The sequence below is a fragment of the Anastrepha obliqua genome, chromosome 4, assembly GCF_027943255.1.
Source record: "Anastrepha obliqua isolate idAnaObli1 chromosome 4, idAnaObli1_1.0, whole genome shotgun sequence".
Classification (NCBI taxonomy): Eukaryota; Metazoa; Arthropoda; class Insecta; order Diptera; family Tephritidae; genus Anastrepha; species Anastrepha obliqua.
In genome coordinates this window covers 11,000,111-11,025,538 of record NC_072895.1, presented here as the reverse complement: position 1 = coordinate 11,025,538, position 25,428 = coordinate 11,000,111, and the positions used below count along the sequence as shown (strand labels likewise).

General features: G+C 36.6%; 1 protein-coding gene across 1 annotated transcript; it reads right to left on the bottom strand.

Moving 5' to 3' along the window:
- Positions 1-458: 458 nt before the first annotated feature.
- LOC129246481 (uncharacterized) lies at positions 459-24,096 on the bottom strand. Its single transcript, XM_054885336.1, has 4 exons — positions 23,958-24,096; positions 16,975-17,108; positions 699-752; positions 459-617 (listed from the first exon to the last, which is right to left on the bottom strand). The coding sequence occupies exons 1-4, from the start codon at positions 24,094-24,096 to the stop codon at positions 459-461; spliced, it is 486 nt and encodes a 161-aa protein (XP_054741311.1).
- Between the last annotated feature and the right edge of the window lie 1,332 nt (positions 24,097-25,428).

The window sequence follows — 25,428 nt, the reverse complement described above, 5'->3', positions numbered from 1 at the left end:
TGATTTGGAGGCACTTCGCAAATGGTGCAAACCATTATCAGATAGCGATAAAAAAAAATTTAAAACTTTTATTCAGACACTCGAAGTAATTTATTAAGCAGTCTATTTCTTTTAATTTCTGCAAAATTTTGTATGCGGTTTTAAGTTTGAGTTTAAGTCGTTGTTTTGGTTTTATGCAACTTAGAAAACTTCGGAACGTATCCCTACTTTCTCAAGGCAAACAAAGTCTTTTTTAATGCAAATTTTTTATATGCGTTTTATTTATATTTTTATTTAAGTAAGCTCTTACGGCAGCGTGCAATTATAAGTCCAACTACCATTCCGTTCACGGGCGGACTTCGACTTGTTGGCGTGTTTAATATACTAACAAAACTTTTTTGTTATAATATATTTAACTGCCATATTTAATAATTTGTTTATATATTTATGTTTAATAAAATGCTCATTTCATATGTCCACTAATAACGTTTGCCTTTAATGATCGTATTCGCGGCAGCACCGAAATTAGGGTCCACATTTGTTGCCGAGGTTACACCATCTGAATCATTGCACAGATCAGTGGTGCAGCTACGATAGAAGGTTTTGAATGTTGAATCAGTTTTAATGGCATTCAAGTACTGAAAAGTGAATCAAATATTAAGTTTAATTAAAAACAAAAACGAAAACTAGAACAATAATATTGTGCGGAAACAACTCACCAGCGGCTTATCCAAACAATCACGTATGAAGGAAATCACTTTGCCGGAGGGACTCTGCGTGAATGAAGAAATGTGAAATGAGCTATTTTTCTGTATTCAAATATGTATGCATGGATATCTTTAAATATATGTACATATATATGTATATGGGTTTTTCGGCAAATATGATTTTAAAGAAATGTTGTGGTCGTGAATGCCGTAGTATTCATTAGCACAGTGTGTGAAATCGCATGCCTTTCAAATACTAAGTCATTTTTATTCACTTTGCTGTTTATAATGACAAGTTTTTAGAATTACTGCGCTTTTCAGAGTATAGAAGATGCTTTGTTACTTAGTTCTTATGTTCTTTATATTCAAAATATAATTTTACTTCTGCTACTTTATTTGCCATTCGTAATCGAATGTAAGCGATTTATGCAATTTAAAAGTAATAAAATTTGTTTTTAACAAATTCTTTGCTTTTACAAATTTTATTTTCTTGCTTGTTGTTTTTTTTTTATTTAAAATTTGAACTATATATATATTTGAAAATAATTCGCGGTCTCTAGCTATTTTTAAGAGGGGGCCCAAACGTTGTCTACCGGTCAACTACCTTATGTTGCTCAACCAAGAAAACTGCTTACGCCCGATACCACCTCTTCTTCCTTCAATCTGAGTTGCAACAATTCATATTTCGATTTTCGTATATTATGAAGTTTTTCGTCGTTTGACGGACTTGATTAGTTGTCTATCGCCGTGAACTCTTGGCAGCACTTCTTCATTAGAAGCGTGGTCGGTCAATATTATCTTGAGCAATCTTCGGAGAAGCCACATTTCTATTCCTATCGAAGAGTTTTATGATCCATATTTCCATGCCATATAGCAAAACTGCAGGCAGGCAATGGCAAACCTCCGAGTGTATTTCTGCCATGAAAAAGCTCCTCATAAAAATATCTCCCATTCGGAGTCGGCTTGAAACTGTAGGTCCCTCCATTTGTGGAACGACATCAAGACGCCCACCACAAATAGGAGGAAGAGCTCGGCCAAACACCCAAAAAGGGTGTACACGCCAATTGTATATATATATATATATATATATATATAGCAAAACTGACCATACATAGCATTTTATAAAGCGCATTTTTAGGACTTTGTCATATGAAGAACGTCTCAAATCAGTTTTGGAGGGGAATGGTCGCCTTGGCGGAAAAAATTAACTCCGATCATAGAACGATTTTCAATCACCTTCATTCAATGGGATTTACCGCAAAATTAGGAGCCTGGGTGCCTCACGAACTCAACGAAAAAAAAAAAAATCAAAGAGAGTCGCCTTCAAATTGCTTCTCAACATCTCGCCGGCCATCGAGCAACACGCGGTGTTTAACGGCGCTTCTTGCTCCGAATCGTCACGTGCGATGAGAAATGGTACCCATATATCAATATAAAGCAAAAAAGCAGAGGTTGGCTGCAAGAGATATGCAAAAGCCGAGAATCAAACCAGATTTCCATCCACAGAAAATCAGGATATGTATTTGGTGGGACTGGGAAGGCATGGGGTACTGGGAAATTCTCTAAAAGAATGCCATGACCAACAAGGAGCTCGAAATTACCCAGTTATATCGCGAGAATAAGGCTATGAGGCTATTCGACTGAAAATACCTAATTGGCATGGTCAAACCATACACCATAATTTTTAAATAATTTACACAAAAGCCCATTGCCCCAAGTGCCGTATCTTTTTATACATATTTGAAAAATAATGCCTTAAATCTAAAAAATCATGTAAAGCATGCAGACATTTTTAAAATAATTTGAAACCTGTTTAATACCTGCACAGATACACAACAACACAAAAAAAAACGACCAGAGTAGTTGTAATGTTAAGTAGCCACGTGTAATTTGCTGGCATTTGGTTGTTTTTAACAACGGCATACCTCAGCTTATTTGCTACTGCAATCTCATTAATGATGTCCACTAAAGTTAGCCAACTCGCAGCCCGATATGCCGCACTGATATTCTATTGTCCTTGTGGCTTGACTAAGCGCGTAAGCCAATGCACTAATTGGCATGTTAAAGCGCAGAGAAGCGCAACTCGGGTGGAAGCTGCGGTCGAGCGAAAACAAACAATTAGTATTGCAACAAAATTTAAATTCAGCATATAATTACAACTGCGTTAGCGGTGAGGGCGTTACGTATGGGTAAAAACAAACTTTAAACCGCCACGCGCTGGCACTGACCCTGCCGGAGCTGCGTGCATGTGTATGTGTATGCTTTATGTTGCTCAGCTACTGGAGTGTAGGACGCTGACTTTCATACATAGATCGTTTTGTTGACGGGTTTAGATGGAACTCGAAAATTATAAATAATATTTCCAGTACTTGGCTTCCGAATTTTTTGTGCCGGAGCTTTAAAACCTCCTTGAAAACCTTGAAGGCGTTGATCTCGAAGGCGCAGTTTTCAAATTGGTGGGGCATATAACTCAAATAGTTTTCAACTGATGCACTTCGAAATTTTAACCATTTCTTTAAAAATACATTGTCCTAAGATGTAGATAGGGTTTTTTTTATTGCAAAGTTCGTTTGTTATGAATAATCCCAACAATTTTCCTCTGATTTTCTTACTTGTTAATTCAAAAGTGTGCCATTAATCCAAAATGCAGTATACCTCAAACATTTCTCTTACTCCGGGTGGTTCCACACTGGAATTCAGAGACAGAGACAGAGACAGAGACAGAGATACTAAGACTTGTGAGAATTTTCTAGATTCTTTGGCAAAATTTGAAAATATCCGAATTTTACTCATTCTCATGGCATCTGAACCCAAAATTCGTAGCATCGCTCTAGTAAAGGCAGGACACTTGCAGAGAAAATACTCAGTGTTATCCGCCTCCTCTAAGCAAGACAGGTAAATCGGGTCCTCAATGACTCCAATAGTGGTCATGTGCAGACCCCATGGATTGTGTCTTGTAATAATACCGACCATCTACCGAACATCTCTTCTTCCAAGTTTTAACAGAAAGTTCGACAGTTTTCTGTTCGAGCTTGTCACAAAACACTTTGCAGTTCTGCTGCGTTCTAGAATAGGCCATCGCTCCTGTAGAAAAATATATGATTTGCTCTGGTCTCAGTGCGGTAGCTGCTGATCCAATTCATCAGCAATTTCATTCCCTTGAGATCTTGAGGGCTAGAGAAATTAATTTCAATTACGAAGAGTGGCGCAGAATGAATCACCCTATCGTTAGATGTATAATCAAAACCCAATCTTATTTCACATTTGTGGACTAGACAGCTGCGCTATATACGAAGACAAGCAAAATAATTTTTTTTTTATTATTTAGTAAAAATGTCTTCAAATATCTAACGAATGCATTTATAGGCCAAGCAGTGATTTCTTTTAAGTATACAAAATTTTACCTAATGAGAATAAAGGATATATAATTTAATATAATATTTTTATCTTCATTTTCTTCTGCGTCTCCTTGAACCGCTGCTCCTTTGCATGCGCCATCCTGTCGCTTTTCTCCGAACAACACCTTAATTCCAATTTTCCAAGATGGTAATTCATATTTAATGTACGCTTGAAAAGCTTTACCGGCTTTGCTGGCTGAAGTGTGGCAAATATTATCCACAATTGAGGTCAAATGAACGCAAACAAGCTCTACGTATAAGCGTTGGTTATAGAAAATTTTGTGACAAACACCCATGCGTACATACACATTTAAATGGGATTATTGCGTCCAAATAAGTGAGCCTGAGTGTTAGAGTATTAAATAAATTATAAAGTGATGAAAATCCCTTCATATTATTAATGAGCTTAAAGCGATTTGGTAGACTGGAAATCTTAAAAGTACTATTAAATTGTAATATTAATGAATGAAATATTAATGCGATAGTTGAAGTTGGTTATTACGCCAAAATGTGCTGGTGCGACTGCAATTCACGTGTAGGAAATGTTGTAAGTTAATGTTTTAATCTCATATTATTACTTTTTTCATTAAGAGTTTTTTCAGGAGTGGCCACTATTAAAAAAACGAACCTTTTTGATTAAATTAGTTTTTCATGCCCCGGGTTTCGATTCCGTGCACTTCCGAATGGTAGGCGCGCACCAACTCATTCGGCTACAGCGCCGAATAACCTACTCTTAGACACAAATGTACATCTCGGCATAACAAAATCGATATCAAAAGAACCATAATTGCTATTTCAGCTAAACTAACACAAGGATATGGGTGAACCTGCCCGCACGCAGAGCAATGAATTAAGGGGACCCCGGGGTCTAGAAATTTCAAAGCATCGATTCTTTTTTTCTAAATTTCGGAAGTATAGTATCTTAAAAATATACTGTTTAATTTTCATGCGGAAATTTTATACAGTATAGTAGCTTCTACAGCCCATTAACTAGGTGGAGAGCGGTCCGCGCGCTTCCTGTACTTCAAACTTTAAACTCATTTACCCCGAAACGACTTTTTTCGGCACGGCGGGGATGAAAACAAAAAAACTATTCAACCGAATCACTTGAAATTTGGATATGTTGTTCACAACATGTATCGCTATCGTGGGAACTAGATTCATAATTTTATTTAAATAATTTCCTATTTTTTAAACTAAAAAACTAGTGAAAAAACCCCGATTTTGCGACCTTTTTTCACAAGTGCGCCATTTTGTCATTTTTTCAATTTGTTCTAGTTCCGACTATAACTGCACTCTTTCTGATTAAGAATCTTCTTGAATTTTGTGTTTCGGATGAGTAGAAGTCTCGAAACCATCTACGCCGTCCGGGTTCGATTTTTCGAGAGGGTCACCTTCAGCGGCATTTTTATAATAATAAATACCTATTGTTTCAAAAAGAATTTTTTGTATGCTCAATAAACGTACTAATAAGCCCGAAAAGTTGAAACATCGGTTTTTAAATTTTTAAAGGCAAAAAAAATTGTGAAAATAGGTGAAATTTTTGTGGTCTAGACCACCGGATACCCTTAACCTTATGGGGCGGAGTGTCGGCATATAGCCGCCCAAACTGGTTCGTAGCTGCAAGGCTCGCGACGTCTGTCATTCTGAGCGATAAGATACGCAGAGGTAATTTTTTTACTGCGCACTCCAATACCTTTCGTCTTGACCGTAGAGCGGCTCCGTCCCCAAAAGGTTAAAAGGTAATTAAAAAAGAATCACTAATTATAAGAATTTATTGCAATAACTATTGCCAAGAAGACAGCTACGCATTGTTTTTTTTACTTTTATCACGGAACAGTTGAAGAGCAGTACCTTTTCTGGCTACCTCATCAGCTCTACAGTTTAATACTTTAAAATATACTTTTTCAAAATAATTATTTGATTAGAATTTTTGAGAATATTTTGTTTTTTCTGTTTTGAAAAACGATCATCCTCAGAGTTGCTGTATCTTGGGTTTTTTTTTTTACATTTTAAATTTTTTCTTTTTGATCTTTGTGTTAATAAATAGGTTTTTTCATTTTTGGTAGTCAAATTTTCCTTTTCATTTCTGAAAAACAACCAACTTCAAACTTCCTGCTTTTTCGCGTTTTTTTAACAGTTTAAATTTTGTTTTTTAATTTTTAAATACGACCATCTTCAGATTTCCTTCCACTTTTTTTAATTTTAACATTTTCGTATATTTTTTTTTAATTTTTGGGTTAAAATATATTTTTTCACAAATAGGACTTTTTTTAATTTTTAAAAATGTGTTTTCTTAATTTTTGAAATACGACCATCCTAAGCTCTGCTGTACGTATTTGAATATAACTTGTAAAGTATGAGAAACCTGTAGGGATTACTTCACACAGTCTCAGCTATTTATGGAAAAAATTAAAAAAAATTCAGAGCGGAGTTGTTTTCAAAAATTACAAAATAAGTTTTCTCAACAATTTTCCACAAAAATATTATATATAATACTTTTTCTAACAAATTATTTTAATAAGATAATAAGATAATAAAAAATATGTGAAAATGTACAAAGAGCCGAAGATATTTCACTTTAAAAATCTTAACAAAACTTGTCAAAATTTTCAACATTGAATAAGTCTCAAAATTATAAATTTTTTTTCACAATTTCTTCTTTTTACTTTGCATTATACTCAAGCTTAGAAATTAATTTTTAGAATAATTGACGACTATGTTCAAAATACTTGGGTCGCTTGACTTAAAATCGCTCATCGGACTTCAAATTCAGCTGCTATAGTTTTACTTATAGATAATTTTTTGCCTAGTAGTTCAGTAACTGGCAAATCACTGTTGCGCGTACAAATTTGTTAGCTGGTATGAGCTAATTCGGATGCTTTTGCTGACTTTCTTGCTAAACATTTCAGTTGCTGGCATTGTGAAAATATATCTATGCGATAGAGGAGATTAAAAAAAAAAATTATAAAGGGTGATTATATTTCAAGGGCCGATGTTGAATGTAAACCACACCTAAACGTCAAGCTTTTTTGTACACTTCATTTGACATTTTCCAATTTCAGACTAACTCTATTTGAACCATCGAAAGACACACAATCGAGCAACGCATTAAAGTTATTCGGGCTTATTATGAAAACGGGCGTTCAAATCAAAATGCATATCGCGCACTTCATCTTCAGTGATGAGGCACATTTTCACCTCAGTGGATTCGCAGAATTGCCGCATTTGGGCGAATGATAATCCAAAAGTGATTGCCGAAAAACCAATGCACCCACAAAGAGTGACACATTGGTGCGGTTTATGGGCCGGCGGCATCATTGGGCCGAATTTTTTCCAAAATGAGGCCGGTCACGCAGTTACTGTGAATAGTGTTCGCTATCGTGAGATGATAACGAACTTTTTATGGCCCGAGTTGGAAGATATGGATGTGGACGATGTGTCGTTTTGCGCGAAAAATTTGATGGCCGAATAATCTCACGTCGCGGCGATGCCAATTGGCCGCCAGGATCATGTGATTTGACACCGTTGGACTTCTTTCTTTAGGGTTATTTGAAAGATAAGGTCGATAAGCCAGCCACAATTCAAGAGCTAAAGGATGAGATAATTCGGCACATTAACGGCATAGAACCTCAATTATGCCTCAGCGTCATCGAAAATTTGAACCATCGGATGGAGGTGTGCCGCCGAGGCCACGGCGGCCATTTGGCCGATATTTTGTTTTATGCGTAATTGAGCCATACCAAAATTATAATATATAAAATAATAAAGAGAAATGACAATACTTTCTGGAAAAAATTTATTTAATTTAAAATCAATACCGGTCCTTGAAACTTAACCACCCTTTAGTAATTTGTATTTACTCAATGCTTGAAAAGAACACCAGTGTTGCGTGCACGCGGGACATGTAACTAACTAAAGTCAGGTGGTATTTGAGGTAGGACGAAAATCTCTCCCATCTGGGTATGCTAAGATTAATTTCCCAATCGACGCCTCCGTTGTGTTTAATAAATGCAAATGAAATATGCCACAGCTGTTGCAAAACATGTCGCCGACGGTGATGGAAATCATAATGAAGTTGTTGTTAATATGGCAAGGAAAAATTTCAAATGGAACAACATGAAGAGAAAATAATTTCATCGAGTTTCCACATGCAATTCATAACTCAATTTATGTGCCCGTGAAAAGTATAACAAAAGGAAGAAAATCAGATCAAATATAAGGAATAATAGGAATTCGCTTTGAAAGCAACATCGTTAACCAAATAAAAGGAATATTTGCATTGAAATGCGAATTCAATCTGCCGCAATTTGCATAAAACGCATTGCACTGCAAAGCATAACAGTACTTATACACACTTCTACTCATAAATACTTACATATACTAGAGGTGTTTTAGCAACCTGCGTGGGTTTGCAGTCGCTTTGCGTGTGTGTATGCCTGTTGTTGTTGTTGTTCGATGACTGTCAACGATTTTTGAAGGATTATATGCCTTCTGGAGTTTCATTAAATTATGGTAATCTAGTGATGAGGCAGAAGGGCTGGGGTTACATAAAACACATGATATTTGCTGTTAACATTTTTGGTTGAGCTTTTTTTGGAAAATAAGCAAAGGAATCCCTTTCGCTAAAAAAGCGTTAGGCATCTAATTCATTTTTGAAAAACTTAAGGGGGTATTCTGGTCTAGACGCCTTAATTTTAGGTATTTTTAAAAACTAAGATAAAAAAAATGAAAATCATTTGTATTATCCATTTTTTTATGGTTTTTATTGATATTGGAAAAGTTAAAAAAAATTAATAAAAAAAAATAAAAAAATCGTGGAATTACAGGCCGGCGGAGTGAGGGCTACATAAAAAACGGTGCTCCATGGTTGGCATGATTCCATCCCATGTAGTGATCTAAGACAAACAAATTAAAAAAATTCTTCATAGTTAAGATGTCGCTATCGGATTACGCCAAATCAAAGAAAAAAAATTCACAAAATGGCGTGAACTTGAAAAAAAGAGGGTAATCTTTTTTTTACTTTTCAAATTTTTTAAAAATACTTCAAACTTCAATTTTTCAAAATCCGAGGCAGGCGCGATAGATAGATGTATCATAAAAAATTCCTATCAAACTTCAAAGCGATCGGTCAAGTAGAACTTGAGATATTCGGTAGTCGAAAAAGTCTTTTCGTGTTTCTAATCAAACTTCAACTCAACCAAATATGTACCATTTTGGTCGACCACCGTTTGCCATTTTTCTTCTAGAGACATTATTTCATCAGTGTAACACTTTTGTGGTTTCTCGGCGAAAAACTGCGACAAGTATTTTTCACAGGCTTCTCTTCAAGCCAACTTTACTCCATTAAGGGAGTTCTGCATTGACCGAAACAAATGGTAGTCCGATGGTGCAAGGTCAGGGCTATATGGTGGATGCATCAAAACTTCCCAGCCAAGCTCTCCCAGTTTTTGCCGAGTCATTAAAGATGTGTGTGGCCTAGCGTTGTCCTGATGGAAGACGACACCCTTTCTGCTGATCAGTTCTGGCCGTTTTTTTCGATTGCTTGCTTCAATCTCATCAGTTGTTGACAGTAAAGTGTAGAGTCAATCATTCGAGCAGGCTGGAGCAGCTCATAGTGGATGATTCCTTTCCAATCCCACCAAACACACAGCATAACCTTTTGAGGCGTCAATCCTGGCTTTGCGACCATTTGTTGAGCTTCACCACCCTTGCACCATGATCTTTTTCGCTCATTATTGTCGTATTTAATCCACTTTTCGTCTCCTGTTACCATTCGCTTCAGAAATGGTTCGATTTCATTTCGTTTCAGCAAAGAATCGCAGATGTTAATTCGGTCCATTAAATTTTTTACAAACAATTCATGTGGTACCCAATCATCGAGCTTCTTTTTGTAACCAGCCTTTTTTAAAATGGTTCAAATCCGTTTGATGATGAATTTTTAGTGCCTTGGCGATGTCATGGTAGCTTATGTCACGGTCCTGGTCAATCTTTTCCATAATGTCATCGACTTTTTCACGATAGGTCGACCGGAGCGAGGTGTATCTTTCACATCGAAATTTCCAGAACGGAAGCGAGCGAACCATTGTTGTGCTACACGAGCTGATACAGCATCGTCTCCGTAAACGTCACACATTTCACTGGTGGCTTGCATGGTATTCTTCCCTTTTTTATAAAAAAATTTCAAAATATAGCGAATTTCTTCATTATTTTCACTCATTTTTGAACAGCTATAACTTTTTTTCAACTTCTCTGAATTTAGTTTTTTTTAGTTAAATGAAGCTTAAAATGCACCTTTCCAACACCAAATGATATGACACAATGTGATTGGTAGCACTGGAGATAGATGACTCAAAAAAAGTAGCGATTTTCTCAAAGCATTTGAGGTCTGAGCAACAATTCCAATAGAATAACTTAGATCATAATATTTACCACTCACTCACTCTGGATTAATCGGCGATATATTTCCAGGTATATATTATAGAAGTATAAAGTATATATATATGTATAGAATAAATAAAGGTTGTGTGGGACACAAAAGATTTTCTGGAAAGAACGAGTCGTCAAGTCGTCCGAACTTAGAAAATATTCAGAAAAAAAATCGATTTTTTTTTCAAATTTCTAGACCAGAATACCCCCTTAATTTAAATTTAATATAATTTTCACCAATTTTATGTGTTGTTGTTTTAATTTTGGCTTAAAATATACTTTTACAAAAAAATATTTATTTCAAATTTTTTGATACAATTTTTTTTTTTTTTTTAAACGACCCTCTTAAGATTTGCTGTATCTTCGGTTTTTTGTTTTAATTTTACGTTTACGCTTAAATTAACATAATTTCAGATGGTCAGAAGTCGGCCACTGGGTCTCACTACTAAGAATTGCGCCTTTAATATCGATATTTTTTATGCTTAGCGCATCGCAAGATGGCAAACTCAGGCTTCAACTAAGCAAAACACAAGCGCCGAACCGTTAGAAATGTAAACAGTTTTGGTAAAATTCATATATTCACCACATACATAGCAAAATTTACGCGTATTATTACTGTAATTAACTTTGAATGTTCATCAAAATTTACACAATGAAATTCGTGCTTACGCCAACGCTTATCTTTCATAAGCGGGCGATATCGGAAAAGACTAGTGAATTAAAAATTCCACAAAAAGCATTTGCCAATAAGTTAGCCTACGAACATGCATATACAGGGTCCGGCACTTGAAGTGTAACAAACTTCAGACCGCTCGCGCAGCTGATGCACGGATAATGTTTACAAGAGCACGAAAGCCTTTTGCCGAGAGTAAATGCGAAAAAAGAAAATCAGTAATGGATTTCAAACGGAATAGTGAGATTGCATTATATTTTTTCGCGAGCTCGAGCACCTTAAAGTAAATATTTTTTTTTTTTATCGCACCATTACTCGTTACACTGATACAGGTAGCATCGCGAAACGTCATGGAGGTGGTCATCAAAAGACTACAACGTCACGTGAAATGATTCAAAAAGTAAAGAAACGACTTGAGCGAACTCCCCGATGAAGTGCTAATCAAATGGCGAAAGAACTGAAAATATCTGACAGTAGCATCCGCAGCATACTGAAAGTCAAATCTTACAAGATCCAAAAGACGCATGATCTCACACCAAAGCAGCAACAAGTCAGACTTGAAAGAGCGAAGGAGGAGTTGATTCGCTCGGCGGAAAGCGGTCAATTTCCGAAAATTGGGTGTTTTGGCGAGAAAATTTTTTGAAATAGAGCAATTCGTAAACTCCCACAACGATAGGGTTTATTTGACCAACCGTTCATACGAGAATCTGAGTCACTGGTCTGATTGACCTCCAGGAGGCAGCACCCGCAACAAGTAATGGTTTGGGCCGCTGTAACCGCAGATGGGCGCTCTACAATCGTTTTCCTCGAACCTGGTGTCAAGGTAAATACGAAATATTATCGGCAAAGCATTCTGGAGGTTGCTTTGAAGCCGTGGGCAGAGAAACATTTCAATGGCATGCCATGGACGTTTCAACAGTACTCGGCACCATTTCACAAAGCTCGAGTGAACCAGCAATCGCTAAAAATCAACGTTCCGAACTTCATAACGTCCACATATTGGCTCTCAAATTCACCGACACGAATCCGATGGATCATTCTCTTTTGGCCATTGTAGGGAGCAAATCCGAACTAGAAGATTCACCAATCTCGAGGCGCTCAGAAAAGCCATTGTCCGCGAGTGGGCCAAAATCCATAGAAATCACATTCGGGCAGCTTGCCGATTCGTTTCTGGACCGTCTCATGGCCATAGTTAAGGCAAAAGGTGATCGTATCGAGCAAAAGTAAATTGATTCTTAATTTTGAATTATTTTGACATATTTTTTACTTTGAATTGAATAAAAGTAATTTTCCAAACTAAATGTATGGCCTTTTTAATTGGGTACACTACGAGTGCCAGACCCTGTATTTATGTGTATGTGACTTATAATCCATCAAAAAATTTTAATAGACATTGTGTACAGTGTGCATGAATATTAATGAAATCAAAAATTCAAAAATGATGTACTGGTTATCACAAACATTTTTTTTTGTTTTTTTTTTCATTTTTCTTTTTTTCTTTTTTTTTTGGTAATTATCTATTAGCATTAAAAATTCAATGTACTCACATAGTCAACGTTCAGAAAGCTATATTTATCTTACGTACATACCCAGACTTAAACTTTGATAAAAAGCATTTACATACACACACATATGTATATTTGCCGCAAGGCTGTGCCACACGATTTGCTGTGCCACGCATGCAGAAAGCGAAAAGTTTGATTTCATGTTTGCCCATTTGGAAAATTTTTACTTTGCAATTACTTGGTACTCGGTTGCTAATAAATGCATGAGTGGAGGTGAAGTTTGTGCATATGCGCATACAACCAAATACACTCTCATACGCATTTGCTTTTTAAGTGAATTTCCACAATGTTGTCAGCGGCAGCTCGCTCAGCAGTGCAGGTGGCAAAGTGACAAAGTTGTTGTAGAGTGATTTTTGATGTTTCAAGTCTTTTGCGTGCTACGTAACTCTCATTTCCTGTACGCTTTTTAATACTGCGGCGCATGTTTGGCTTCAATTTTAATATTGTTGCGTTTTTCTTTGACTCATTTCCTGCTTTGGTTGCAAGAAAAAGTTTAATGCAGCAGAGCTGCTTCCGCTCATATCACGGGCAAAGGCAAGTATTAAAGTGGGGTGCTGAAGTTATTTATCTATTACTTGTATACAAAGGGTGTTTCAAAAGTGACGACTAGATGTCAGCAGTGCATACTACCTAAATTCATCTTTGGCAATTGACAAATAGGCAGATGTACAATTTTACGCGATAGAACAAAGCATTAAAATTATTGAAAATTATTGTGAAAATTATCGGTATTTAACCTTTCGTTTGACACCTTTTCTAAAACCTTCGGAAGCGAAATAATCATCCGAATGAGTTGGTGAACAAATTTTAAATTACTGGCAGACCTCGACAGAGGATAGAAGAAGAACTGACAGACAAACACTGCCCGCTCTGTCGAGAATATTGCTGCTGTAGTAGAAGGTGTTGCTGAACAACTTTCAACATCGATACGTTTGGCAGATTTTACCTGTAGTGAAACCTGAAAGAATCTAAATCTTTACTTCTTTCTCGTTGGACCCTCTGCACCTGCAAGATTTAGTTCTCGAATCTACTCAGCGCAAAGCTTTTTTTTTTTTTGCTTTTTTTCAAGTACTAATAAATAAATACGCCTTTTTGTAATATTTCCACCTCAATGCCGCTTAGATGGTCCAACTGTAGCTATGGATCTTTCAAGTGATCCCGTTAGTTCAGTAGAACCATTCAAGCCGTTCAGGAAGAGAATAGGTATGATACAAAAGCACTCACTCCACAATTTTATATATTATATGGGGCATTCTTTTATAAATCGGTTAGAAAAGAATGGATAAAATTAGTATTGCTTTTAGGACTTTTAGGTATTTTTTGTGCTCTACTCATCACAATACCTCCTCCAAACCCAGTGCCCACGATAAACTCAGGATGGAGCTGGGTGAAATGGAGTGTGTGCGCACTCAATGAGCAAATGTAGTGGTAATTTTTCAAACAGTTTGCAAAAAAGGACAGGAGTCTTTGCACCACATTTGTGCTGATGACTACCAATTCTTTAGTGATTAGTGTGAATGCCAGTGGGTTAGGTTAAATGGCTGCCCTAGCTTGGGGGACCACTTGGACAAATATTCAAAAAATCGTCCGTTGTGATTCCATACAGTATAATACATACATAAGTACATAAGAGTTCTCAGTTTGTTCTTATGGAGATTTATCAGGTATTTGAGCGTCTTGTGATGATACCCTTCAAGTAAGAATTAAGCGTGGTTTTAGGTTTCAATAAAATTTTGAGCGTATGTGCCACTGTTCAGGGCGTACCAGGCCGAGCTTTATTTTGTTTAACACTTTTTATGGGTTTTTTGTAGAAAATATATTAGAAAAAAACTAAATGTTTAAGATCTAGTCAAGAGAAAATCAAAATTTTGATACTCTTCATCTTGGAGTTCCTTTTTGAAAAATCCTTTACTCCGTCTCTACTGAAGTTAGGCGCTCCCATTTTTTTTCATATTAAAGTTAAAAGAACGATCAGAATGGATCACAACGGACCCACTTTATTGTCAAAGTGGCACCGCTGTCTCTATGTGCGATGCGCCTGCCAAACCCAACCTAACCTAAAAGAATGATGTTAAAAAGAAGCAAATAAGCAAAAGAAGCATATTCCAACCTAGGCCGAAAAAATGCAATAAATAGTAATTTAATTTTGTAAGCATCTGGGAAGTTTGAACTATTACATCTCACAAAAGCTAAGATCGAGTATGACTTTGAGAAAGCAAAAATCTGGTCGAAAATTATTCCAAGGCCTTTGACCTCATCCATAGGCTGGAAGACATTATGAGAGATAGTATATGGGGATTGTAGAAGGTCAAGACATTTAGAGTAAGCGAAACATTTTCTTTAAATTTAAAGAGATACATGAATACGCACACCAAGAAGCAGGCTCATTAAGGTCAGTCTGAAGCCTAAGTAGAAATTAAGTATTTTCATTTGGAACTATTTCAAAATATATGGGCTATACTATGTTTGTCGATTTTTCATTTATTTCCCTCGATAAGACAGACTATTGGTTCGGGTGAGGTATTACAACTAATTATTGCGCCTACATACCTAACTTCCCTGACCTTGAAACCTACAGTTATTGTATGCGAACAGCCGCATGACTTTTATGCTGGACGAGCGTTTGTCGGGTGCCCCTCTGGCACTCCCCAAGTAGCACTAAAGCGCCGATTTGATACCATTATGAGACCCCCGAACAGGTAGTTATCTACAGCCAGCCATAGCTGTTGATGTAATGGAGAAGATTGATGGGGTTGGGATTTAGGTTGGCGCACTCCCACCGGTTGTCGAAGAAATAACCACCTAGTGATTATTGTTTTTTTTTTTCTCGCAAAAAATATTAGGTGCGCAACTATGTTCCCACTGTTTGTCAATAGATGCCGCCAGCAGTGTGTGCCAGTGGATTCTAATATAACCTAAACGTCAAAAACCAAGCTTAGACATATGGTAAAGAAACTGCTTCGACACATTAGTGATTTTGGTTTGGTATCATATATGTACTTTTGATTTTGTGAAAATATCTGATTTTGTGCCGAATAATCGTCATTTGCGTCATTCGAAAAAAACGGCGGCTGAAGCGCATCGAGAGCTACAAAAAGTTTATGGAGATGCTGCTTTAAGTGAAACAACATGCCGAGATTGGTTCCGTCCCTTCAAAGACGGTGATTTTAATGTTGACGACCGTCCGCGTGAAGGAAGGCCAAAAACCTTCGAAGACGCTGAATTGGAGGCATTGCTCAATGAGGATCCGTGTCAAAGGCAAGAAGAGTTTGCTTCAGTATTCGGAGTTGCCCGCCAATCAATTTCCAAGCGACTGCATGATTTGGGAATGATTCAGAAACAGGGGACTTGGGTTCCTTATGAGTTAAAACCAAGGAATGTTAAACGTCATTTTTTCGCCTGTGAACAACTGCTCTAGCGGTCAAAAAGAAAGTATTTTCTTCATCGCATCGTGACGGGTGGTGAAAAATGAATTCATTACAACAATCCAAAGAAAAAAGGCATGGGGACTGCCCGGTCATGTTTCTACGTCGTCGCCTCGGTGCAATATTCCCGCTGCGACAGTTATGCTATGTATTTGGTGGGACCAAGTTGTTGTTATTTATTATGAACTGTTAAAACCAGGCAAAACCATCACTGGGAATCGGTATCGACTTCAATTGATGCGATCGAGCCGAGCACTGCGCGAGAAGCGGCCGCAATACGCGGAGAGGCATGAAAAAATGATTCTACAGCATGACAACGCTCGGCTTCACGTTGCCAAAGCCGTTAAAACCTACCTGGAAACATTGAGATGGGAAATCCTACCCCACCCGCCATATTCTTCAGATATTGCGCCGTCCGATTATCACCTGTTCCGATCGATGGCACATGGTCTAGCTGAGCAGCAGTTCCATTCATATGAAGACATCAAAATATGGCTTGTTCCGTAGATAGCCTCAAAAGATGAACGAGTTTTACAGCGACGGTATACGAAAACTACCAGAAAGATGGGGAAAAGTAGTAGCCAGCGATGGGCAATACTTTCAATGATTCACGTGTAACCATTTTTTTAAGAATAAAGTTGTATTTTCATGAAAAAAAACAGCGAGAACTTAGTTGCGCACCAATAGTTTAAGCAAATCAAAATTATATCGGCGAAAGAAATGTTTGGTTAGTAAAAAAAGTTTCATGTAAAGATATACTATTGGTGGGGCATCAGTAAATTGTTGTGTCATACTAACCACGGACTCCTGACGCATAATGGTGCAATACTTCTTCGAACAATTGGTGACACGCGTAGCGTTTACGTCCACGAGGCAGGTATTGTCCACATCTGCTTCCAAATAAGTACAAGTGAAGCAACGTAAGCCAGAAACTGCAAAATAAAAGTGTGGAGGTGAGGACAAATAGTAGCTAATTGAACTTGCTTAAGAATTACGTACTCTTCCCAAAGTACTTAAGGCCTATGGAGAGGCATATGTATGTACGAGTGGGTGTAGTGGGTAGCAATGTTGTTATGCAATTTATTTGTTTTTATTTGTGTTTTATTTTTGTTATAAATATAAATAAACGAGGTCGCTTAAAATAATTTTAGATTAAAATAAATTTAAATTAACTAAAAAAAATAACACAAAAAATCTTTAAATTAAAATTGTGACCACAGAAATAGACATATGGCGGCCCCACAACCAGAGCGACGACAAATTTTTGCATTGATTTATTCCTAAAAACGAAAAAAAAATTGAAACAACAACAACAACAAAAACAACGAAACGTAATCTACGTGATTCTTGGCAGCCATAGTGACTACAACAACTACATCTACATCATCAAGAAGAAAAACACAACAAGAACAACAATGGGGCGGGCATGCGATTGCCAACTGAAAAAGACATGAAACATTTGCCAAGTTGCGCGCGGCGGCGGCCTCGTTAGCCACTGATGGTGTAATAACAATGACGTCAATGCGTAAGACAGACAAACAAAGAAGTTGGCAAGCAACGGGCACGGACTTGGCGGCCAACTGAATGGACGCTGCCACGGATGCAGCAGAATGGACACGCCAATGCAAAGAGATGGACAAGGTTTGCCAAGAAAGGTAGCAGGGTTGGGTGTGAACGTCATGAGTACACAAGGCAAACATGGCAAACAAAAGCAAAACGGTGTGGCTGTAGTAATTAGAAGGATTATAAAAGGAAACCAAAAAAACAAAAACAAATATGCTTTATTAAGGCAAAAGCAAGAAAAGAAAAAAGTATGAACAATAATTCGTAATGCAACCAACAGCTCTGCTGTGTAACATTGAAGATGAGACAACAAACAAATTTACTTGCACAAACATTCACAATACGCGTGCAATTAATTTCATAGGCGTTCCTTCAAGCGCCGTATTATCAAAACAAATTTTCGCCTCGTTTCATTCTTATGACTTTTATTATTTTTCATTTGAATGAGAGAATAACAAAACAACAAACAAAATGAGTTCTAAATCGAGCGGAACAACAAAAAAAAAATAATACAAATAAAAATTAACAAAAATAATAAAAGAACTAAACAAAGCTGATAAATTACAGCAACAAATAGCGTTGTGACTACCTCAACTGCAACAACAAAGTGGCAACAAAAAAGTAGAAGCAGCAACAAATATATTGAATGCGTTCATTAGTCGTTGATTTCATCTGTACCGAAACACTCAAAGTAAATTAGCTGAAATACATTGAAGTGTATTTGATTTTTCCTTCTTTTTTGGCTGTGTGTGTATTTTCTTCTTTTCATGCTTGTGTGTATGTAGGAATATTCACACCATATGGATAGGCAATTTTATGTGATTTCTTGTATAAATGTATGTATGTATATATATATATGCTTTCTACGCGCTTCTTGAATTTGTGCCTGAAAATACATCACGCCGACTTTGTCTCGCTAGCTACGAAATGACTTCATGAAAGTGTGGAAATTCCTATTTTTAGCTCTCATATGCTTTGGCAAACTCGTATGTGCATACATTTCGGCGAACGTTTGATGAAACAACTTAACTGGCTTTAGTAGGTTTTGGTTTTAGACCAAAAAAAAGTATTTAACACCGAAAAATTTTGAATTTTTTTTTTCAATAATTTTTAAAATATTTGGCTAAGCCACTAACTTATTTGTCTGTAGTTGATATTTATTTTGCATGAAAACCGCGCCATCTAGTGCCTACTAGGCAGAAAATGCTAAATCGATTTAGGTTATTTTGTCAAAAAATTTACAAATATGTATTATTAGAAAGAGAGGGGCCCATTTTCTTGCTTCCATCGATTAAGATCGCATGGGTTGCGCCCTAAAATTCATAATTACAGAATTTTAATTACGCATACCGACTTATTAGTTCAATAAATTAGCGAGTTTATGAGTTTTTAATGTAAGTTTTCAATAAATACTTTTAAAATATTAGGCAAAGTAAAGAATTCTGTGCATTCTGTTGGTTTATTTCGACGACGAAGTTAACATAGCTGCGATTATTCGATTTAGATTAAAATTATTAGGTGCGCAACTAAGTTCTCGCTGTTTTTTTTTCATGAAAATACAACTTTATTCTGAAAAAATGGTTACAAGTGAATTATTGAAAGTATTGCCCATCGCTGGCTACTACTTTTTGCCATCTTTCTGGTAGATCTCGTATACCGTCGCGGTAAAACTGTTCATCTTTTGAGGCTATCCACGCATCAAGCCATTTTTTTGATGTCTTCTTATGAATGGAACTGCTGGTCAGCTAGACCATGTGCCATCTATCGAAACTGATCATCGGGTAACTCCTAATACTAAAGCATCTCATGCCCAATTTATGGTGTAAAATGTTGCGAATTGATTTGTGAGACACGTTGAAGTCACGAGCTACCTCTCTCAAACTTAAATGATGGTTTTCGAGCACTATTTCCTTTACTTTGTCGACGTTTCCATCCGTTGACCAGATCAAAACAAATCTTTCACGACTTCTCGGCCCTCTGCAAAAGCCTTATACCACTCGTAGATCCGTGGTTTTACTAAAGCACACTCGCCATGGGCTCTTTGCAACATTTTCAACGATTCGACACACGAAATCCCGTTCAACACACAATTTAAGACAAATTCTTTATTCGATATTTTTATCTATAGTGAACATCCCAGAGCACACCTGCGGTTAACTGATATAAGTAAATAAATACGAAAAAAAAGCTAATTAACAGATCAGTTTCATCCCAACTCCAAACAGGAAATGTTTTTTATGAGGAGCTTTGTCATCACCTGCTGAGAAACGACTGCTATTAGAAATACTTTTTCTATCACTAAGTGTTTCATGCCCGCAATTTCGAAACTTTGCGCTTCCTAATGGTGGTCACGAACCAACCCATTCGTTTACGGCAGTCGCAACTTATTTAATATCCCGGTTAAAAGGACAAAATATTTAAAATTTCTTACACTTCTTGTGCATGCAACTTTAATGGGGAAGATAATTACAAATAAAAATTAAAAAAAAAACACCAGTTACAAAAAACTGCGTGATATGACTAGCTTAAAAATAAGTTTGTCTTCGTTGATTGATATATTTTTGCTTTGTTTTAAGATATTATTTTCATATGCTTTTTCTACTTTTAATTTAGCTAAAGGTAGTATTTTGCCATCACAATTCGAAAAAATATATACAAATAATAAATAAAATACTTATTCACATAACTCATACATAAAAATTACTCTCCTTAGCAATCGTGAAGTTTTTTAAGTATTTGAGTGTGATAATTTTCCCATCTACCAGACAAAGACTTATTAAAGCTCCATCGACTTCAAAGGAGCAATAGGAGAAACGTTTCTTTATCACGAACACCCCACCCTGCATTTTTATATACTCATACACAAACATACACTGTTTTATATTGTACATATTCATATAAATTAGCTGAGCATGAAACATTTTCAGCTTCACTACGCCTGGAATATCCCCGCAGATATACAACTGTACTTTCACGGTATTCAATTTTATTTCATCTTTTCTTTGCTTTACAACTCATTTTTACTGGCAATATTAGTATACGATTTTCTAGTAACTTTGCTTTGCTTGTTGATTCTGATTTATGATACACAGGCAGAGGCACATCAAGAAAAATACTACGAAGTCGTACGCGATTTTCAGTGATTCGGGTGAAAATTTGCTGAGTTGTAGTTAAATAGACGCAGAGGTTCTCTACATGCGGCGGAATGAGACTCACACGATTTTCATGTGCAAAAAATGAATCTAATATTTTTTCTTTTGAATTTCTTTCGTTCGGTGTCGATTAGTTCATGAGTGACACGTGCCTTACGCACGAAATACACACTCAGAGCAAATTAGCTAAAATCGAAGATGTAGTCAAATTTTGATGAAAATATGATGGCTCACCGAAATTCTACTTTTATATGGGTGGGTGCTAACTAATTTTGCGTACAATTGAGAATTCTTGGTAATGAGAGAAGGCAAAAAACAAGTAAATAAATAAATACAAAAATAAAAACATAAATATAAAAAAAAAAAATAAAAAAATAAAGAGAAACATAAAAAAGTAAAACTAAAGATAAAACAAAATTAATTAAGTAGTAACAAATAAAAATAGACACTGAAAAAAAAAATTGAATGGAATGACAAAAATATATTCAAAGAATATTACAAACACTTTAACAGAAATGTCAAAAGTTTATATTTACGTAAATAAAACGGCAAGCCCTCTTAAAATATCTCTGTTCAGCAAAATATACGAATGCCTACAAAATGAATTCTAGGAATTGTAGAGGGCCAATCGCGCATTCATTTGGTGGGCAAGGCATTGGTAGCTGTCAGTAGTTGGCGAGCATAATTCTTGTTTTCCACTTAAACGCACTTAAAAGCTAGCTAACTTGAATAAAATGGGGCGTTGCACGGCAATCGATTTTCATGGAAATTTTTTAAAGGCAGAAATATGTACATATATGAGCTTAATATAGGAAGCCTCATTTCCTTATAAACAGGTTTTTTTGTGTGCGTTAATGAATGAATAATGCATTGGCTACATCAAGGATATGTCCTTTTTCCTCAGCTAACATATGATACATATGTCCACTAAGCATTGAATCTAACTTCAGACACATATTATATTTGAGTGCATAAAGAAACACACAGATGTATGTAGCTTCATGCACTTGTCATGGCCAATTGACATCGCCGCAACGAGAGATTATTCGGCTATCAAATTTTTCGCGCAAAAGAGCCATTGTTTCGTTAGCTGTGTGACAAGTGGCACCGTCCTGTTGAAACGACATATCGTCCACATCCATCTCTTCCAATTCGGGCCACAAAAAGTTAGTTATCATCTCACGATAGCCAACACTATTCACAGTAACTGCCTGACCGGCCTCATTTTGGAAAAAATACGGCCCAATGATTCCGCCGGCCCATAAACCGCACCAAACAGTCACTCTTTGTGGTTGCATCGATTTTCCCGCAATCACTTTTGGATTATCATTCGCCCAAATGCGGGAGTTCTGCTTATTGACGAATCCATTAAGGTGAAAATGTGCCTCATCACTGAAGATGATTTTCTTCGAAATGCATTTTGATTTGAACGCTCGTTTTTATAATAAGCCTGAATAACTTTAACGCGTTGCTCGATTGTGTATATTTCCATGGTTCAAATTTTGAGTTAGTCTGAAATTGAAAAATGTCAAATGAAGTGTACAAAAAAGCTTGACGTTTAGGTGTGGTTTACATTCAACATCGGCCCTTTAAATTTAACCACCCTTTACTTAACTGTCAAACTCATATTACGCGGAAGGTTCCATTCAAGTGTGGATGACTCAGTACAAGTGAAATTCTGAAGGTGTTAGAAGATAAACCAATCTCCCGTGCGACTATTTTTCGTGTTTTGAAAGATTGTCGGAATGGAAAAGAACCGGAAAATAAGATTATACCGGGACGTCCACCAAAAGTAAGTGCCGCAACAACGAAAAAACTGCTGTCAAGTGCCAAAAAGAAGGTTGGTCAATCAACACGCAAATTAGCACGAAAATTTGGCATTTCAAAGTCGGGCGTTCACAAGATTTTGAAGAAAAACAATGTAATTTATCGTAAACGTAAGCGAGCACCAAAATATACAGCGAAACTACTCGAAAAAATACCAATTTGCTCCCGTGGACTTCGTCGTGAACACTTTGCGAATCGAAAATTCATATGCCAGCAAATCAAACTTTGAGCTGAAGGTGCTAGTGTGGGTGGCCATTTCTTCGAAAGGTGTTTCAGAACCATTGATTCGCAAAAACAAAGCCAAAGCGATCAATGCTGAGGTTTATATCGGTCAATGCTTGCCAAAACTGAAGAAATTCATCGACAAATATCACAATAGCGACGTAATCATGTTTTGTCCAGACCTTGCAATCTGTCATTATGCAAAAAAAACATGGGATTGGTTAACTGAGCAAAAAATACCATTTGTGCCAAAAAAGGACAATCCTCCAAACGTGCCACAGGCACGTCAAATAGAAAATTTCTGGGCAGTTCTGAAGCGGATGGCATACCAAAAGGGCTGGGAGGCACGAAACGAGCAACAGTTGATCAATCGAATCAAGCGAAAGTTGAAAGAAATCGATATAAGCACCGTCAAAAACTTAAATCTGGACATTCGCTCTACTCAATGAAAAACGGAGATACGAAAACAATGGTCCATGTATTTTTGATATGTAACCAATCGACTGAAGTACCAACTCAAAATAATTTTTAATTCAATTGTTTGCTTTCAAATGGCGTATGCCAGAAGTTAGTCTCAATGTTTAGTGGACATATGTTATTAGCTCTGACTGAGCTCAAGTTCTAATCAAAGTTATAATAATAATAGTTAAGTTATAATAATAACAAATACAATAACAGGTGGTGAAAAATTAATCATCCGATATTGTTTTTCAGTAACTTTTTTACTAAATAAAAACAAAATGATGCTGAGTGTGTGTTTGTTCTGACCCTCATACCGTTTAATTATTTCATATTAAGAATGACAAAGCATAGATAATTATTTAAAAAAATTGTGTATGCGGTTGCTTACATCCACACAATCAAAAGGAAAAGCCCACAAGCATCATTACATATCACTTGAAATATGAAAGGTACAGGGTATCATTAGAATGCCACTTATATGCACTGTTGCATTAAGTTAAAAAGGCATCAATCGGCACTATCGTCATCCACGCACACATTCACTTTCGCACTCACCGCTTGTTGTCTGCAATGCCAGCAGCATGTTAAGCAGCAATAAGGCAGTGATTATGTTGATGCTGCTATCACGGCAACACAATTTGGCAGTTGCCTTTTGTTTTGACAGGCATTCCATCACTCCACACCACGTCCCCATTTTCTCCGCCAGCAGTGAATTATGATGCTAAGAGTTTCGTTTTGGGATCTGTGTCACACTTACGGATGCTTACTACTTCAAAAGCAGTTGCTGCAATACTAAAATGACAGCCACCACCGTTTGGCCCTTCCACGCTCACAAACTCAGCTTTCAGTTGTTATGGTTGTGGGTTTCTTCTCTTTTTCTTGCCTTTCGTATTGCACACGCATACATACTCATACTCGTACTTGTGATTGTTATCTGTTTGCGCGCCCCTGGCATTGTTTCAGTACTCACACTGACACTAACACTAAAATTGACTGTCAACAACAGCGAAGCGAAACCACAGGGTGACGACGTCGTTCATATTTGGTTCATCAATTTGGAGTGAAGAGTGGGGGGGAGGTATATAGGTTGTATGAAGTTGGGTGTCAAGACGGCACTCCACATTATTTGCACAACAATTTTGTTGTTTCTATTGCAGTGATTTGATCACTTATAAAGCACAAACAAATATTCATATATGCGAACTGTACGTGGCAGTTAAGCACAAAAAGAGTGAGCGCCCATGTTGTTGTTCCACCTGTTCGTTATGTTGTGTTGTCTGCTGCGATTGGCAATCGGAGTGAGATAAAAAGTTGTATCATGATGTTGACATGTAGATGCCTGATATGGAGAGGTCACTTACGAATACTTACTCGTAAAGTGGAAGATATTTTAATGTTCTGCCTAAATAAGAATGTTATGAAACTTGTACATACTTCAGTGTAGGGCTATTAGGAAATGTTAACAGACACAACTACTTCTAAGTGGTAAAGCGACTGTACATTAGCGGTTGTAAATCAAAGCATATTTTGGGAGTTCTTCTTTGGGGAGCACGAAAATAAATCATTCAGAATTTTTAAAAAGGTATTTTCTTGTAAGTGCCATAAACTGAGTAAATTAGTTTTATTTTTTGCCTAAAATAATGTAAAAGAAACTAGCGGCTGCACAACTCTTCTTCGACTAGCCCGGTTATTAGAAAGGCACAGGGCAAGATTACCTGCAATTTTGAATTAACTTTTTCTTTTTTTTCAAAACAAACTCTTATCGTGAAAGCCTAAACTCCCCAAACTATTTTAAATATTCAGAATTCTTATTTTGAACTATTAATTATGACTTTGAAATTAGTTTGAGAAATAGAGGAAATATAAATAGCACCATTTTTACTGTTTTGCTTATGAAAGAAAAATTATTGGCAGACCTTGAAGCTCTATACTACAAATTAGAAGTGAAAAATTTCAAAGATTTATTATATAAAAAAATTGCACAAAACAGCCCCTGCGTGTAAAATATTTGTTAATGTTTCATTCA

Bases quoted from the DNA above. Each gene is read 5' to 3' on its own strand.
- LOC129246481 (XM_054885336.1), bottom strand. From the start codon at position 24,096: ATGGGGACGTGGTGTGGAGTGATGGAATGCCTGTCAAAACAAAAGGCA. The intron at 17,109-23,957 runs GTGAGTGCGAAA...TTTATTTTGCAG, and splicing joins GGCATTGCAGACAACAAGCG to TTTCTGGCTTACGTTGCTTC. The intron at 618-698 runs GTGAGTTGTTTC...TTCACTTTTCAG, and splicing joins ATTGTTTGGATAAGCCGCTG to TACTTGAATGCCATTAAAAC.